This window comes from Pseudopodoces humilis, chromosome 13 (assembly GCF_049639895.1).
Source record: "Pseudopodoces humilis isolate 2021_Gansu_Grassland_sample_001 chromosome 13, ASM4963989v1, whole genome shotgun sequence".
Classification (NCBI taxonomy): Eukaryota; Metazoa; Chordata; class Aves; order Passeriformes; family Paridae; genus Pseudopodoces; species Pseudopodoces humilis.
In genome coordinates, this window is record NC_142212.1 from 6,084,195 (window position 1) to 6,102,082 (window position 17,888).

At 46.4% G+C, this 17,888-nt stretch overlaps 1 protein-coding gene across 2 annotated transcripts in view; it reads right to left on the reverse strand.

The window, feature by feature from the left end:
* The window catches only part of STAB1 (stabilin 1), a 52,727-nt gene that overhangs the window by 12,372 nt on the left and 22,467 nt on the right, over window positions 1–17,888 (reverse strand). For both annotated transcript variants that reach the window (XM_088061900.1, XM_088061899.1), the window contains 25 exons: window positions 16,740–16,841; window positions 15,724–15,810; window positions 15,280–15,391; window positions 14,591–14,774; window positions 14,304–14,397; window positions 13,256–13,414; window positions 12,309–12,404; window positions 11,845–11,940; window positions 11,194–11,241; window positions 10,233–10,363; window positions 9,744–9,855; window positions 9,439–9,516; window positions 8,963–9,064; window positions 8,383–8,490; window positions 7,761–7,892; window positions 7,437–7,565; window positions 6,666–6,722; window positions 5,802–5,897; window positions 4,511–4,706; window positions 3,969–4,064; window positions 2,946–2,991; window positions 2,264–2,343; window positions 1,261–1,386; window positions 708–781; window positions 282–356 (listed from right to left, as the gene is read on the reverse strand). In XM_088061900.1, the coding sequence (XP_087918026.1) occupies window positions 282–356; window positions 708–781; window positions 1,261–1,386; window positions 2,264–2,343; window positions 2,946–2,991; window positions 3,969–4,064; window positions 4,511–4,706; window positions 5,802–5,897; window positions 6,666–6,722; window positions 7,437–7,565; window positions 7,761–7,892; window positions 8,383–8,490; window positions 8,963–9,064; window positions 9,439–9,516; window positions 9,744–9,855; window positions 10,233–10,363; window positions 11,194–11,241; window positions 11,845–11,940; window positions 12,309–12,404; window positions 13,256–13,414; window positions 14,304–14,397; window positions 14,591–14,774; window positions 15,280–15,391; window positions 15,724–15,810; window positions 16,740–16,841 (2,616 nt within the window). The remainder of the gene's footprint in view (window positions 1–281; window positions 357–707; window positions 782–1,260; window positions 1,387–2,263; window positions 2,344–2,945; window positions 2,992–3,968; window positions 4,065–4,510; window positions 4,707–5,801; window positions 5,898–6,665; window positions 6,723–7,436; window positions 7,566–7,760; window positions 7,893–8,382; window positions 8,491–8,962; window positions 9,065–9,438; window positions 9,517–9,743; window positions 9,856–10,232; window positions 10,364–11,193; window positions 11,242–11,844; window positions 11,941–12,308; window positions 12,405–13,255; window positions 13,415–14,303; window positions 14,398–14,590; window positions 14,775–15,279; window positions 15,392–15,723; window positions 15,811–16,739; window positions 16,842–17,888) is intronic.

Below are 17,888 nucleotides of genomic sequence, written 5' to 3' on the forward strand. Positions count from 1 at the left end.
TTTTGAGCATATCCCACATGAAATGGACACAAAGGAAAAAGCCCACGTGCTTCCAACCCTACATCACTCTTTCCACCCTGAGGGAATGCTGTGTGACTGACATAATTGCAGGTGACTGCAGGAGGTAATGGAGACCAAACAAGGAAATCCTTCAGTATGTGGAAAGGCAAGATTTCAGCTCCAGCCAACAGGCTAACGCTGTTCCTGCTGTTAACTCTTGGGAGAAGGGAACATTTCCAGGCTGTGGCCTTCACTCTGGAAGGAGCCAAATGCAGACATACCTGTTCACACAGGTTGATGGGGTTGCAGTGGCTCACACCATCCCCACTGTAACCAGGCAGGCAGTTGCAGGAGACCTGGAGGGAGAACAGAGCCTTGGGCTCAAACTTGGGCCCAATAAAGGAAACACACAAGGGCTGCCCTGGACAGAAGGCATGTGGTGTAGCACCCGTTTCTGTCTCCATGAATAAGTAAGTTCGTGTCCACAACAAATATAACCCAAGACTGCCTTCAGCCTCTGGCCAGAAAAGACATCTGCTCTCATGGAAACAGCAATGTTTTTGTGCTCTTCCAAGGAACCTTCTCTGCATGGAAGGGAGTAAGCACAAAGCAGGGCACTGCAATGGACAGGAATGTCTCTAGGAGAATTACATACCCCTGACAACTTCCATAATAACGTTGCCCTGACATTCCCCCTACACACTTACCTTCTTTGGGCCTGTTTTGATGCACTCTGCATTGGTGTGGCAGCCCCCATTGCTTTCGAGACAGAGATCAATTTCTGCAGCAAAACAATAAGGCCAAGTTATAGCTGAGGGCTGCTCAAGGCAGCTGGGAACTGGTGGTCCAAAGAGGTATTGGGAAAGCAACAGGGAGAACTTTTCCAGCTTGGGGAACACTTTCCTGGGAAAGTGTCTTGTGATAGCAAAGGAATAGGGTGCAACTGCAAGTTTACTCCTGACACATGTGGGTTTCTGAGCTGTGACAAATCTGCACACAGAAAACTCCAAGCCTGTCTGGGTGTACTTTAAAGAATATGAGAGGACTGGCTTTCCCTAGCTCCATCTTCACTCAGAGCACCACTGTGGAATATTGCTCTCTCCCCCTCTGTCTCTGGGCCTCTCCATGACGTGCATAAAAGCAAGAAAGCTTGCAGGAATCTTTTTGTTTGAGACCAAAACACTGGTGTTTTAGTCTGAAACCCCTCTTATTATTGATGCTGCTTCTCTGCTACCCCCAAAACACACCCTGAGCACTCACCCATGCAGAGTGTCCCATCCCCAGCATAGCCCTCCTTGCAAGCACAGGTTCTTTCTCCTGGGGACACCTTGGTGCACACAGCATGCATGGAGCAGCCACCATGGTCAATGGTACAGGGATCTATTTCTGTGACCGAAAACAAGAGGAGCAGAATCAGCTCAGAGCACCTGGGAATGATCAATTGTGCCAGAATGATCATCTGTCTTAACAAAATCACAATATCTTGTTAAAATCCCTTTGTTTGCCAATCAAACTGTTGGAGACATGGGCCCTCATCCAGACCTAAGAGAGGTCAGTCCAAGTAAATAAGCCAAACTTAAGTAACCTTCAAATTGGAAATCTTTCCCTCATAGCATTTTCTCACTGCTCACTAATGGTTAGATGAGAAAAAATATATTTACCTGAACAACGTACATGTTTGGGGTTTTGGTTTTTGTTTGCTTTTTTCCCCTCCTTATTCACTTTCCAACAAGGGCAATACCGAAAAGAAATTGGAATGTCTACCAGTGTTTTGACTGTTACAATTTCATCACTTGCTTTTTCCTGGTCTGCTTGCTTTTGACATAAACAAGGTTTGCAATGTAGCTCTGGTGAAGTATCCTGAAATCCCAATTCATTTTGGCTCTACTGCTGCACTATTACCTGATTTTGGTATGGCCAGCAAATAGAAGAATCACGAAGTTCTAGGGAATTGAAACACCCTCATTCCAAGGATTCAAAATTTTTATAACTTTGCCACCAATACTGTGATATTAGAATGAGTACAATCCATTCATGTGCACCAGGCAGTAAGAACTGCCCTCCTACACTTGCCTGCCTTTTTATCCCTCTCTTGCAGGCTTTAGCAACATCAGGAGCATCCTGTATAAAGCTCTGGACTGGAAAACATCTCTACCAAAGCATGGCAGAGTTCATGGTGGATGGCTGAGAGGAAAAGGATTTGAATGATCTTTCCTCTGGCAACTTCCTGCTGTTTATTTCACCTTGTCTTTGCTGGACACACCTGTGCAATGGGTCCCATTCCCTGTGTATCCAGCAGAGCAGAAGCAGGTAGGCTGGGAATCTGTAGAACTGTTGAGGCAGCTGAAACAAGACAGGGATAAACAATCACTGACAACACATCCTCTGGCATATGCATGAGACCACAATGACAGGAGGCACATTCCAGGTATTCCTTTACAGCTCCAAATACTCCAGTCATGCTGGCCAGGACCTGGTGTCCAGCTCAGGCATCCCACAATGCACCCTCACCACACCCACGAGCTTCTGCAAGGTACAAGGGGGATGGCAGAGTCCCTGCCTAGAACAGGAGTGTGGATAATGGACGGAGAAGGGAGCACAAGGGAGTCATTCCTGCCCTGTTTCATTCCTTGGCAGGGGCAGAAAGAGCTTGTAACTGGCTGGTTGATTTTCTCCATGAATAAGGCCAGCCTTGGAGTACCTTGGAGTCTCTAATTTCTCCCATTCACACATGCTGAAGGAACTTAGAGCTTGGACAGACAAAATCCTTGCGGAGATTACACATGGCTCAGGTCCAAAGAGAGTTCCAAGAAAGAAACTGATAATTATGCATCTTTGATGAGTAGGCACCTTCTGCCAGGCCTCTGCCAAGCCCTAAGCCACAGTCACCTGTGTAAAACTCAGAAAAACACACATGGATGACTCAGCCACTTGTCTGCACTTACTTGGCCATTTGATGGCAAGTGTTATTGCATAAGTCAGTCTTGATTCCTGCAAGAGAAAACACAAATACAACTTGGAATTTTTAGCTGGGGCCATTTCTGTCATCTAGCGAAAAGGAGCCTGCAAACCAGGAGTGATGCTAACTCTCTTGTCCTATGTGGCAGCAGGAAAATCTCATGGGATTTATGTTTTGGCACTTTGCAAGGGACTGAATTTGATGTTCTCTGTCTGAGCTAATGGTTCAATTTGATTTTATCTGTGTGCCCTCTGCACTGGTAGGAATGAAACAAAGACTGAAACCTTGTCAATCCAGAACAGAGAGCCATTTGGTTTTGGCCCCTTTGAAGCAAAAGATGAACTGCTTTCATGCTTGACATTTACACTAGATAGGACAGCTCTGCTTGATTTCTAATTCTAAATTCACAATAAAATCAACCTTTGTGTACAAACCTTTAAAATCCCAAGGTGTTTAGAAGGTATTTAGAAGGTTTCTCCTCACCCAAATGCTAATCAAAATCCCAAATCCGTCTTCAATGTGTTATTCTGACACACAATGACAGATTTATTGAAAACTGCAGACCACAGCCTGAGCTCACCTGAGTGACTGAATCTGTGAGCAGAAAAAGCAGCTCAGCAAATACACTGGGGCCTTTTCAAATCAAGCCCTGCCACCTTTTTAGGAAAGCAACAGGAGTCATGACCAACCCAATGTGGCTGAAAGCTCCCATTTCTCTCCCAGAGCAAAGGGCTGTTTTTGAGGTACCTCTAGTCTCAGAGGAGGAAGAGCAGAGATAGGCTTTTCTTGGTTTACTGAAATAACTCAAAGACTCGTGTACTGTTGGGGAAGTCACAGCAAATGCAGCTTGTGTGCAGGAATGAGAAAGCAGAGTCTGAAAAGGTTTTGGGAGAATGCAGAGTACGTGTGACTCTGTGGCCAGAGCAGACAGAGCTGCTCTGACAACTCAGTAGGATTCCTCAGATTTCTCTGCCACTGTTACCCCAGAGGCCCCTTCACACTCACGTACTTTCTTGGCAGGTAGGGCCCATCCACCCTGGGAAGCACTCGCAGCTCCCGTCCCCTCGCAGTCCATCGTTACAAATGCCATTGTCACAGGCACATTCTGCAGGGAAATACAAAAATACAAACACCACTGTCAAACCAACCAGGGCTCACCAGCAGAGTCTGGCTACCATTTCACTGGCTGCTCTGTTCCTAATGCAACACATCAAACTGCCATGAAGAAAATGTCACAGGAGTATCAGCTCTTGATCCCTCACTGCCAGGCCAAAAAGCCCAGCAAGAGATCACCTGCCTCTGCTTGCTGTAGCTGGGGTGGCAGCAGGAAGAGCAGCACAGCACAGGCTTGGTTTGAGGATGCAAAACAGGGCCACTCCTCTATTTGGCCACAAGTGCTGACTCCTGCCGTCTCTTTCTCAGAGACCTGGCAGCCATTTGCCCATCTCAGAGTCTTGCTCCCACCACCCCTCCAGAGAGCTGAGATGTGGCCACTTTTCTGCCCTTGCAAGCAGTTTGGTAGAGCCAAGCTGCCACAGCCATCGGTGTCACCTGATTTGCAGTCGGCTCCGTATCGTCCCACTTCACACATCTCACAGGCAGTGCCATGGAAACCCTCCAGGCACCGGCACTCCCCGCTGCCCTGGATGCCATCCTGGCATTCCCCGTTCCCAGAGCACCACTGGCCTGGCTTCCCGGGGCACATCTCACACATGTGGCCGTAGTAGCCAGGGCAGCAGATGGACCTCTGGAAAACCAATAAGAACAAGCTGGGGTGAGCCATCCTGTGCAGCACAGACAAGGTACAGCTTTATTGTGGGAGCTGCTTGATTGCCCTCTCTGTGTAACAGCCATAATTTCCAACAAGAAATGGAAGGAGCAGATAGGATGGAGTGAACACCCTGAAATGGGGTGTTCTGTTGCCCAGAGCTTCATGTAAAGGTTTGCACTGCCCATGAGAAACACAGGCCCTTTGGTAAGGAACTGAAATATCCTGTGCCACTCCAGCCTAGCTCCTGCCTGTGTCCCCAGTGTGTCTGTCTGCCAGGCAGAGAGAGGCTCTGCCAGGAGGTGATTTGGTTTCAAAGCCTGATTTAACTGCTCTCACTTTTTCCTACATCTATCCATGGAGGGAAGAAAATCATGACGGGACGAAGTTGGACAGTACAGATGATGAGAAACACCATCTAATGAAGCAATGCAAAAGTGCCAAAAGAGGTACAAGTGCTGATTGAAACTCTCTGTGTGAGTACAGTAAGTCTAATTCCCTGTCTCCCTTTTCAATTTCTCATTCCCTCTAAACTTTCCAAGTGATGCTGCAACACCTATAAGATGTCAAATTCACACAAGTCTTTCTTTTACCATTTTCTCTTTAAGTGTTTTCTTCCAGGAGCCCATTTTCACAAAACTGGTAGGGGCCATAACACACACAACATGAGGTGTGAGACCCTTCTGCTCCCCCCTTTCATTTGGCTCCAGTGAGTCATCAGTTATTCGGGAAGGCACAGGCACAAGCAGAATTCCATCATTCATGCCTCATTTCCTTAGGAAACCAGACTGCAAACATTCAACTCCTTCTCTTCCTCTGCAGGACAAAACCCAGAGCAACAGTACCGAAGCAGCAGATCCCAATCCATCACTGTGCAGACATTTCTGCAGATCTTTTGTTGTTCCAGTACCCGTCACCTCCAGGATGGAGAGCAATTCCCAGACAACCCCAGTCTCAGCTACACAAAGGTACAAACACAGCCAGGATTTCAGCACAGCCTGCACTTCCATGCCTGTGCTTCTGACACCCATCTTGCTTTTGCCAAAATGAATCAGAGGCAAATGTTTTTCTCACCAGAAAAACTTTTGCACAGTTGAAATGGCAGCCCAGTATTCTTGTACCCGCAGAGCGCAATTCACAGTGAGCGAGATTCCTGCTTCCAGGCGGGTCCTGAGGATATAATCAGCACAGACACAGACAGGAGATATTACTACAATATTTAGACAAACAATGTACATTTTGGTGCATATGGCAGTGTTCTTTGTATCTGGCAGGAATAGCCCTAAAAAACTGAACTATCCAGAGGTGAGACCAATGAGGCATCTCTGGATGTGAGAGTCTATTTTTCACCTGCCAAACCCATGGTACACGTTAGTCTGAATACTGAGAAAAAAGGAATTGGGAACTTTTGGCAATAGGGTAAAGCAGCGAGGCCTAAGAAGCCAGATGTAGCTGCTAGGCAATTCACAGCCAGCATGGAAACGAAATGCTTACTTATTTTCCTCTCTGGGAATGTTTGTCACTCACTCACAAACAAGCTGCAGGCACAACCAGCCCATCTGTGTGAACAAATCAATGGTCCAGGCAGGGAAAGTGCTACAGGCATCCCTAAATTTGCTTTCCTTGATGATAATGCCGTAAGAGTCAAAGATAAAATAAAAAAGACATCTCTTCTTCCCGGTTAAGTGGGAAAACTAAAGGGCTCCTGAAATTCAGGCGAAGCTTGGTGTCAGCTCTGGGTGGAGCTTCCTGATTCATGTCCATGTTTTTCCTGTGTAACCCTGCCTTGGTTTCTGCTTTTTCTTGCAAACCTTGGCAATGGATGAGCCACAGAGGACTCAAGGGCACATCTTTTCAGGTATCAAGATGAGCAATAAAAGGACCTCAAAGCACTATCTGCAACCAATCTGTGGGCTGTCACATGAATCCAAGACTCACCACAAGAACTGATCCAGAAGGACACTTGATCCCCTTCTCACACTTGCCGCACCTTGACTAGGGCACAGAGAACAGGACAAGTCACAAGTGTGCCCTCTCTCCACATCACACCAAGGCACTAATCTTGAATTACAAATGCTGCTCTACAGGCTGCTGGCTGGGACAAAGATGTTTTTATCTCTGTGGCTCAAAACACCAAAAGAAAAGATCATACGCTACACCTTTCCTGAGTCTCAGAGATTTTTGTAGCCCTGGGGTTCCTTCACACAAGGCTGCAAATACTTATTTTCCTGGTCTGTAGCAGGCAGACTTACCTCAGTCTGACACTGCAACCTTCAGGTTTAGTGGCTCAATTGCCATGAGCCACAAGGTACACACAAGCTGGACTTTTGGCCATGACTCCCAGGTAAACCAGGGAGCATTTTCATGCATGTTGTCATGGCATGCAAAAATTGGGCTGGATTTTCCTTCCACAGATGAGTATCTGGTAGTCCCTGCACTAGCCAGCCCCATGGCTGGCACTGTGAGGGAGGCTCAGCAAGGGAACTGAACATGATCTGCACAAGAGCTGCATTAGATGTACAGAATCTCCAAGTAGGGGGAGCCAAATCTCCACAGTGCCCCATTTCATGCAGCTCATCCGGGTTATACCACAAGCTACTGTCTCATCCATGAAGACAGCTAAGGTAGGTTCTCTGTTATCCATCAGTTTGGCTCAGCAGGTGGAGAAGCCCTGTGAAATGGTGTCAGCTCCTTGGTCCCCACCATTACCTTCAATATGGTGGTGGTATTGGCAGTGCAGCGATTCTTCTGGACCTGGAGCACCTGGGACACCCCAATCAGGATGCCATTCTTCGTCTCAAAGGACTTTCCATCCAAAGGAATATTATTGACAAACTTCTGCAAAGCAGGAGATAACAGCTGAGACAATAACTTTCAGCTCCTTTTGCATGGATTGCTTGGCAGCTCCAAGACAGTCCCAGCAGGAAACTTGTGAGGGTGTGCAAAAGAGAAACCAGAGTGCTGGGTCACCAGCCTTAGGAAGTGATAGGTCAAGCCAAGGCCTCAGATGGCAGAACAGCCTGCCACCCTTACCTGAGTGCTGTTTTGGTAAAACATCAGCCAGAAGGAGAGCCCTAACATGCTGTTCTTATGAACTCCACTTCTCAAGTTTTCAGGCAAGAGCTTCTCTCCCAGTACAATGTGGTACTGCACTGTTTCATTGTCCTAAATCCACAAAAATACAAATGTTTGGCATCATTTGACTTCCTAGACTGCAATTCAGTTGGAGGCATGGCATAAAAAATGTTCCTAAGCACCTGTAATGGCTAATTAAGCCCACAGAGCCTAGTAACTCTCTGTTGCAGATGACTGATCACATTTGATGATTCTGACACTTGATGAACCCATTAATGTTTTTTGGAACCTTTCATAAGTCTGAAAACTGCCACAGCCAGCCAGGAAGTGGAACATGTTGTGCCATCTATCCACATACTAATTTACTCTGCACTTGGAGTCCAAATAGTCTTTTCAGATCCCACTGCAACACCCCTGGAAATCTTCTCATTTCTCTGCCACATTTCTCCCAGTTTTTAGCATCAGATATTTATCTCCTCTGCATGCTGAAATCCCCTGAGCTTGTTTATTTTCTGTCAGTGTACATGGCCCTGCACCCACCACAACACATATTAGAACTGCAAGCAAGTAGTGAGCTTACCAGCTGGGTCACATTGGCAGCACGGCAGTACTCCTCAATGGAATTATTTCCAGGAACAAAAATTGTGTATTTCTCAGAGGACTCAACTTTCCCAATGAGCTGGTACTCCTAAAAAATGTCCAAACAGTAACATTAGCAATTACCCTTGTACTCACCAAAACCCAAACCACACGTAAGATCAGTTACAAAGGCAAGAGGATATGCTTGAAAATGGGATATACAACTTCTATCCAGCCCCACACATCTGATTGCTTGCTCCCTGTCCTGGCTGGCATAAGACCAGCTTCCCAGCTATGAAAAAGCCTTCCCTTTCCTCTGGTTTTCTCTGCCTTGTATAGGTATCAGAGCACCTGCAGTAGACAGGTCATCTTCCACTGTAACACATGCCAGTGATCTAGAGATCTAATTATGTAACTCTTTGGCTGCTCAAAAGCTTTCCTAGAAGATCCCACATGTAGGATACACCATCTCCCTTTCTTGCCAGGCAGTCCAAAGTTAGGTCCCAAAGTACAGGATAAGGTGGGCATTTGCTCAAAAGACTGTCCTGGCAGTGACAGCTGTGCTCACCTCGACTGCTTACCTCTAGCAACTCCTTGAATATGCTGAACGAGGCCACTGTGCTGAGCTGTTCCTGCAGACCAGGAGGGCTCGGTGGGATATCTCCTGGGGACGGCAATAAAACCTGTGGAAAATGCAGGTTCAGAGCAAGGCTGAGCAAGGGGCTGAGGAGAATTTCACTGGACTCCTGCCCTGCTTGCAAGAAAGGAAATTAAAAGGCCTCATTTTACACAATCCTGCAGTCCTGCAATAGCCTGAACTCTTATATCAGCCAAGAGAAGGGGAGCTCTCCTCCCACTGGTCCTGGAGACAAATGCTTTAAACACTGAACACTGCTGTACAGGAAACATCTGTCAGGACCTTGTGATAACCTCATATATTTTGCCTTTATATCCCTTCCTAACTGTCCAGATGTGTTCCTCCTTGGCCCTATCACAGAGGCTGCTACACAAACCTGCTGCTACAACTGCAGCATTTCCCAGTGCCACATGTACTGACCTTACTGAGGACATGGATGATGCCATTGCTGGCAGGGATGTCACTGACAACTATACTTGCATTCTGGATGGTCAATATCTGCACAAGAACCAGAGGGAGAAGCAAAAGGGTTAGGAAGTGCCAAGCAAGTTCAAAACAAATACGTTGTTTGTTCAAGGCTGCACATGGTTAATCTGGGTACGGTTTTTAAAAGAAGCCTGCATTTGAGGGCACCAGTGTCCCACCCAGGCTCTCCACTGGATACAGCAGCCCCTCAGCAGTTAAATTTCACATTGGTACATGAGCCTTATGTAAGAAACCCTTACGCCACTCGTGGTGTTTATCTGCCATCTGGTCTGTGGGTTGAGAGTGGGTAATTCTGGCCCATCGTACTTTTTGAGCCTTTCAGCAGTGAAGACACCTTCAAGGAAGTGGGCTCTGAGGGGAACAAAATCAGATAAAGAAAAGATTAGGGAACTGCTGGTAATGACAGGGAGATAAGACCGTACCACCCAACATTCACATCTCCCACAGAAAGTAGTTTAGCATGTGGAGAGAGCAATGGAGAGAATTGTTCTGATGCCATCTGACTGGGAAAATCCCTCTGCAAATATACAAGAATAATCCCACTTCCCATGGTTTGTGGTCTGTTATGCTTTAAATGCCTCCTTAATTTTTGCCTGCTAGATATTTAAATTTGCTTCTATATTTATCTCAAGATATCTCCTTTTTGGTCATGCACAAGAAAAAATCCATTTCATGGCTCTGTTACTGTTGTTTGGCCCAGTAAAGCAAAGGCAGGAGGCTCCACATACCTGACTAAAAACGGCAGCATGTGAGGAGTCAACCAGAAATCTTTGTCAGCATTGCTCAGGTTCTTGATAGCTGCCTCTGATGGCACCAGAACAGTGACAGTGGCTCCTGCTGGGATGCTGAGGAGAGATTTCTGTTGTCCAAAGCACAAAAATGAACAAATAAGACATGCCACTGTCACATCTACTGTGCAAAATACACCCAGCAGTCAGCCATCCCACTCTTGCAGTCAGGTGAAGGAGATGTGAAGGAACAAGGCAGGTGCTCAGCAGCACAGCAGGATCTCCTGGGCATGGCAATCAATGACTGCCACAGGTGGTTTAGCCAAAACAGCTGACACCTGTCTTCCAAGGGAAAACCTGCTGCTTTAAACTCTACCTTCCCAGTTCAGTTTTCCTTCAAACACATTCAATAATATCAGTAAATACTTTTTTAATCCCCAGCATCAGCCCTGGGGGAGGGACAAAGATAACTGGCAAAAGATTGTTGGCAAAAGAAATTTTGTATGCGGCAGGTCAGGTGAGCTAAAGCTCAAGTTAGAGGCTGTCCATCGTAGTGTGTTTCCACAGACTTGATGCAATCTGTGGAGGATCTCTCTTATTCCCACACTAGAGACAGGGAAGCAGCAATGAGAAAAGGAACAAACATGCAGTCTAATGTCCCAAAGGATGTTTTTCAGAAAAACAGTGTTATAATGCTATCCTTCTTTCTCTTCTGTGCAGTTTTTTGATGGCCAGGAGTTACAGATGGTACAATCATGAAAATTAAGTTCAACACAGCCCCAGCTTCCTCTTGTGAGAGGAACAAAGCCCCCAAGACACACTCATGACCCTCATTCTACCACAAACTCCACAGCTTTTCTACATGCCTGCTCTGTAACCATTTCTCCTTTGATTTGTTTTGTTTTCACAGACTTCACATCTTCAGAACTTACCAGTGTGGGTGTCCCATGGTTTCTCTTACCTTAACCCAGTCATAGAAGCCTACAAAGTGGGAATTCCTGGCCAATTCCTTTCAAATAGAAACAAGAGAAGAGTTACCTCTGCTGAGCACAGGGTACAGGGCTGGGGGACTCAGGGTGGGGGAAAGGAGCCCTTTGCAATATCAAATCTGGCAACAATGACTTTGACATTCTCACTTCACAACCATTACAGGCACCATGTATTGCGAGGCAAGATGGGCACTTCTAAAACCAAACTTCAGCCCATTAAAAAATATATTTCCAAATAAACAAACTCTTTTCAACTCGTCTGCAATGAGTTCATGTGCATCAGGGACAAAAGATTGAATCCGCAATGGCCTTTGATATTTCTAATGACAGAAAATAGGCCTGACAGCTCTGACCTGAAAAACTTCCCAAACAACAAAGGAAAGGTGAACTTATTGCACAGGACAGGTGCTCCCTGCACAGAGGTGAAGCAGCTTAGAAATTATGGCTTCACTGGCAGTAATTAGTCTTGGCATTACTTCTGTCCCTGTGGCCTTGGAATACACTTGAGCTTCAGGCTGATGCTGGTAGAAGGAGTCAACTCAGGTAACAGGGAAAAGTAAAGAGAGGGCAGAGCCAGTTCTCTCCAGTCTCAAAAAGGCCTCAGACATTTGCTCTTCACTAACTTTTAGAATGTCCCCGTAGCACGTCATGCCATCCCCAGCGTAGCCCTCAGAGCAAACACAGGATCTCTCTCCTCCTCCAAGGGGTACACATGTAGCCTGCAAATACAACGAAATGAAGAAGAAATCAGAGAGCAAATACAGCTTATGTAGTGTTACATCTGTCTCAGAATTGAATTCTAGCCTTCCAAGGCTGGGCTAGAGTAGCATACACAAACACCTTCCACCTGCTGCCCTTATGGTGGCATTTAGTGTTCCCCTCATGCAGCTAAGCCTAGGTGATTGCTTTGGTTGTTTGAACTCACGCAAATTAGAGGATCTGTCTTTGGAGCACATCAGCGCAGGCCAGTAAGATGACATAACATAAACCTTTGCAAGTCTCTCAATGCTATGGCTGCTGCAAAACCTGTCAGTGAGGTGAGTCTCCCCTGCCATGCCAGACTGAGGACAGCTCTTTAACTACTCACCAGGTCATGGCAGCCACCATTGTCCATGAGGCAAGGGTTGATGGCATCACAGCTGTGGCCATCGCCAGCATAACCCCTCTTGCAGACACACTTGCTCTGCAAGAAAGAGACATATCAGTTTTATAGACTTACCAGAGCATCTTCATTTACTATCCAAAAATTGTCTAAGGCAGCAAAACTTATCCTTAATTTATTTTTCCAAGTTTTCTTCCTGGTCCCTCAAGACCTGGAAATGTGGAGTTGTTTCCTTAGCAGAGCATCATCCTCTATCACAGCACACAAGCTGCCTGCTTATTCAAGCACACTGATCCCTTGCATTACTTGGCTGTGGGGGACACTTGAAGATGATGGTCTCCTCCTTTATTTCCAGCTTTTTAGGGAATAACACAGACTTTGTGAACGGCAGAAAGAGGAGTTAATTTAAAAGCTTCTTGCTTTCAAGATATCTGAGAGCACTTGCACATCTCACCTCACTAAAGTCTGCTACAGCTTTTGTACCCTTTTTCAGCACATTGTGCAATGCTCGCCATTCTCAGTGGGGAGAAGCAGCACCCTGAAAAGGCTCCTCTGATGTGCACCTTCCTCCTACCTCAACTTGTGTTGCTCTTGGCCCACTCCCTCTACAGACTGTCTGAACAGCTGCACATGCTCCTCAGTGCTGTGGTCTGGGGATAGGGGGATGCAGCAACTGGTGTCTTAGGTCAAGCTGTATTACAGAGTGGTCCTGTAGTAGACCTGTCCCTTTGCTGCACAAGTACCAGAGGTGAGCAGCAGTCCTGAACACACCAGTGCACCTCACATGCAAGTGCAATGTGATGCTGCAGCTGGTGTTTCTGGGAGGGGACAAGCAAGCTTGGCTGCTGGCCAGCCCAATTTTTGCCTCTGGCAATCCAAGCAGAGCAGCTGAGGGAGTGTTAATTCACCAGGCTGCTTAGCTTTGCCCATACCTGCCCAGGCCCGATGTAAATGCAGTCGGCGTTGAGGTGGCAGTTCCCTCTGCTCTCCAGCATGCAGTTGTCTATGGGCACACAGGCCTTGCCATCCCCAGTCCAGCCCACATTGCACTGGCAGGTGGCAGTGCCAGGGCCTGTACTGGTGCAGAGGGCCTTCAGGAGAAGGGAGAGAGAAGGAATTACATCCAGCAGAAGGGAGAAAGTGCAATGAAAATACAGCAACAAATCTCCTTCCTTACACTGTGAAGAATTTTTGATTGACCATCTCTGATTCCAGCACTGGGGACAGGGTGTGAAAGCATCTTCTCCAGAAAAGTCATAGAAAACTTCCTAATAAAGTGATTCTGGAGACATTTTGTGTTTTAAGAGAGGTAGACACTTGTGTCTAAGGTGGCTCAGAACTCACAGGGCATTCATTATCATTGTGTAAAACTCTTCCATTACACAATAAGTATTCTCTGAGGAGAACCACAATCTCCTAGCTGGATGTCTGGGATGGAAATCAATGATAGATGGCAGATCTCTCTCAGGAAAAGACCTACTTTGTACCCAGTGCCTATTCTCTTGTATATAGCCCAATGTCTTCTTCTGACAAGGGTCTAATTTATGATGAGGTCTGTTCATTTGGCAGTAATTTCCAACATGAAGCACCACAGCCTTTAACCACAGACAAAAATATAGTGTTGATGGTTACTGGGAATATGAGTTGGATCTCACAGTTAAGCTACAGAGAAAGTAATACATGTAAGAAGAGCTTGAGGGGAATGTCACTGCAAACCAAAAATTATCTGTACAGCAAATCTGTGGGCTGGTAAAATATCTGATGTGAACCAGCCAAACTATCCTTGGAGTGTCACATTTTGGCACCAACCCAAATGATCAACATCTTTACAACGACTATGCCAAGGCACTTGTTATTCCACCTCATCTGACAGACAGGAAAAATTAGTACAGAAAATCTGTAACAGTCCCAGGAGTCCTGGATCCTTGTTCTGATTGAGACGAGCTGCCTCTCCACGCTGCACAGTCTGACCCCACTTACATTCTGTGAACAACCTCCCCGTTCTGGCTGACTGCACAGGTCCATGGGCTGGCAGGAAAACCCATCCCCTTCATATCCATCCATGCAGATGCACCTTGAAAGTATAAACACAAAAGGGACACAGGTAGAGCAGTCCCTCAAGGAAGCAAGATTTACTACCAGCAGGTTGGCTGAGTTACTCAAACAATCCTGTGCACCAAGTCCACAGACACACACACAGCCACAGGAGTGGCAGCCATGTGCCTGTACAGTGACAATGTGCCCCTGAACATTGCCCAGAGACTGACCTTGCTGTGTCATTGAGGCTGCAGACAGCGTGCTGGTGGCAGTACTGGGACAGCCCGCTTGGGCCACAGTTCTTGGATGTCCTGTCACAGAATTTCCCAGTGTAGCCTTCCTTGCAGGACCACGACTGACACACCCCCCCACTGCCGGGCCTGTTGTCACAGACACCATGGACACAGCCACAATCTGTTAAGGACATGCAGTAAGATCAGTAAGTACAAAAAATTCCAGAGTCCACCACAAGTTGTAGATTCCCAACTTTCCTTCACAATCTCTTGTGACACCAAATAATCATTCCATTATTTTTTTTTAACAGAAAGATGTCTGCTGAGAGACATCCATCACAAATCAAGCCTGGCCAGGGAGCAGATCCTGCAACTTCCTGAGTCCATATTTTCTATAGGCTGTATATATATTAGCCTCAAATTTAGGCTATCAAGCTGAAGGTAATTGTCAACTGTCTTTTGTTTCCTAACAGGAGAGATCTAAATTAGGATGATGTTTCCAAAATATCACCTATGTCATATCAAACATGTTTTCTCCACATGTAGTTTGAAGGGATACACATAATGACATTTTTGTCACTTCTTTCATGATGCTGGTCTTGCCAGAAGGGAATCAAATATACATGAATTTGCACCATTATCCTTGCTCTAAATTTTCTTTTAGTGTCTCCATCAGAGTTACTAACCTTCATCACAGTTCTCGCCATGCTTGTTTGGGTTTGCACAGATGTGGCAGGCTGTGCCTTTGAAACCTTCAAAGCAGTGACAGTTGCCATTCCCTTGAATACCGTCGCTGCACTGGAAGGAAAACAAGAAAAAACCAAAGTGATTGAAACTCAGAGAAATGCTGAGGCACTGATATCCATCAAAGGCACTTTGATACTTGCAGTAACAAACAGGACTTTGAAGAGTGGTGGCAGTAATACAAGATCCCACACAGCCAGAGCTGTGCCCAACAGCCATGACCTAATTCACAATAAATATATGCTACTCTCCCTGGATCTTCTGCTACCACCTCTGTGGGCTCATCCCTGGAGCACAAACTCTGAATTGTACTTATCTCAAACTACACTTTCCAGCCACACTGATGCACCTGCTCCTTGCAATGCAGAAGGTTCCTCCACACTTACATTGCCCCGGCCATAGCATGGACTGGAAAACCCCCCTGGGCATGGTATGCAGTCTGGACCAAAGAACCCTTTGCAGCATCCAGGTTTCTGAAAAAAAAAAGCAAAAGTGGTAAGGTATGGCATGACTTAACAAAAATATCCTAGAGTAATCCTGTGCTCATAATTCTCACATTCTGGTCCTTGTCTCTGCCATGGAGGGAAACAGAATATTGAATTTAGCAACTGTGTTTCTTAGGAGCTCATGAACCTAAATTATTTTTCAACAATGACCCTCTTCCTGCTCACAGACAATTCTTCTCAGAACAAACCATTATTTTGTGTTTGTTCTGTGACTTCAACACATAGGATACATGTTTTTTTATGAAGTTTTAATTCTTTAATAGTGCTGGTCCACTCACTCTTACTTTATCCTTGCCCAGGACTGCATTCCTGTGGAGGGATGTAGCAGTCCTGGATTGCAGGCTTTGTCATGACTGACCAAAGGAAGAACAATCAGAATACAATCAGCAGTATTTAATGAAACACCCACAAATCATTCCATAGAGCTGGCACTGTGAGAGCTCAGGAGCTGCAGACAAACACAAGATCCATAAATTCACCAAGACAGACGTTCCTAAACCATCTGACAGCGGTTCATAAACAGGATGCAATCACTTCACAGCTTACAGCACTTTCCCTGTGCTCAGCTTCCTTTGGGAGAAATGCTAAAGCTGGGACACTCCAGTTAACACTGCACCATCATGGTGTCCTACAGCTTGACTGGTCACAACAGGGATGCCTTATTTTATTTATTTATTGCACTCAGGTTTAACTGAGCTGCCTTGTACATCTGCAGTAGGTTGGTTCTTGTGTTCTCCTGGATAGAGGAAAAGCAGGTAGCTCATTTGTGTGATGGTCCTGGGACAGCTTTCCTTTTGCTCCCATCCAGCCCTCTTGACTCAGAGCTCTTCCTGGGGAATGAGGAAGGGCAGAGCTGAGCTCCTTTCAGAGGGAACGTGTTCCTCCATCACACTCACCGCGATGGTTTGATTGCAGTACCTGGCGCACCCCTTCTTCAGGACATTCAGGCCTTGTGGATCATGGATGTAAACACATTCCTTTGGGGAAAGCGTTGGTTCCTGCACAAACAAAACAAGCCATTACACAGTAACCTTCCCCTTTGCTCTTTGTGCTGCAGAGAGCAACTGTGCCTATCTTTGAGCTGGCGAAGTTCACTGAGGAGCCAAGGTGAACAGCACACAGTTGTGGCAGGGCCTAGGATGAGCCAAGGGACACAGTGGCCTCCTCTTGCTCCCAAGAGTTTCCAAGCTTGAGCCAAGGTGCTGCTCTTTGTTTCTAATAATAGAATCTGTGATAGGGGAGAGAGCAAGCACGGGGGAGGAAGGGAGGGAGAGGAGACAAAGGGGAGATAAGGGTGGCCAGGAGGAGAAATAGAGGGTAAGAAAGAGAGAAGGAAAGAGATAGGAGAGGGGAGAGGATAGAACGGAGGGAGAGCGGGGCACAGAAAGAGTAAGGAGAGAATGACAGAATGAGAGAAGGAAGGAAAAAGACAGAGGGGAGATGAAGGGAGGAAAACATAGGAGAAAGGGCTGCAAATAACATTGTAACAATGCTCAGTGACCTGTGTTGGAGTTGGGCACAGGTAGAACTGGGCCCCAGGTGATTCTGACTCTGCCAGCCTCAATCAGAGAGGAAAGTGAGCAACTGGTAATTTTGCAGATCTCTACTTCAGACATCCATGCTGAGACAGCATTAGCAAGTTCTGAAAGTCAGACACCCAAGGGTTTAAGGGTGGTGAGCACCTCTCTGACTTTCACAAACAACATCTTGGGTCTGGCCTTCACATTGCAATTTCCTGGAACTTGCTGTTCTGCTAACCTCAGCATGGGATAACAAACAGCAGCACTCCTCCTTCCTCCAGCTTCAGCTAGCTCTGCTCATCTCTGAATCAACAGGGAACACAGGCCAGGAACAAACTTTCTCACCCTCAGCAGAGCAGAAGGGTTGTTGTGATTCTCTGGCTGTGATATAGGCAGAGGCAGTACTGGATGGTACTTGTGGAATCAGGTTTGCCTCTGAGACTCTGGAGGAGCTGGCAAACCCTGCATGTGAGCAGGAAAGCTCTGCCTGAGGCAGAGCAGAAGTGCTAAAAACTGCAAGTCTAC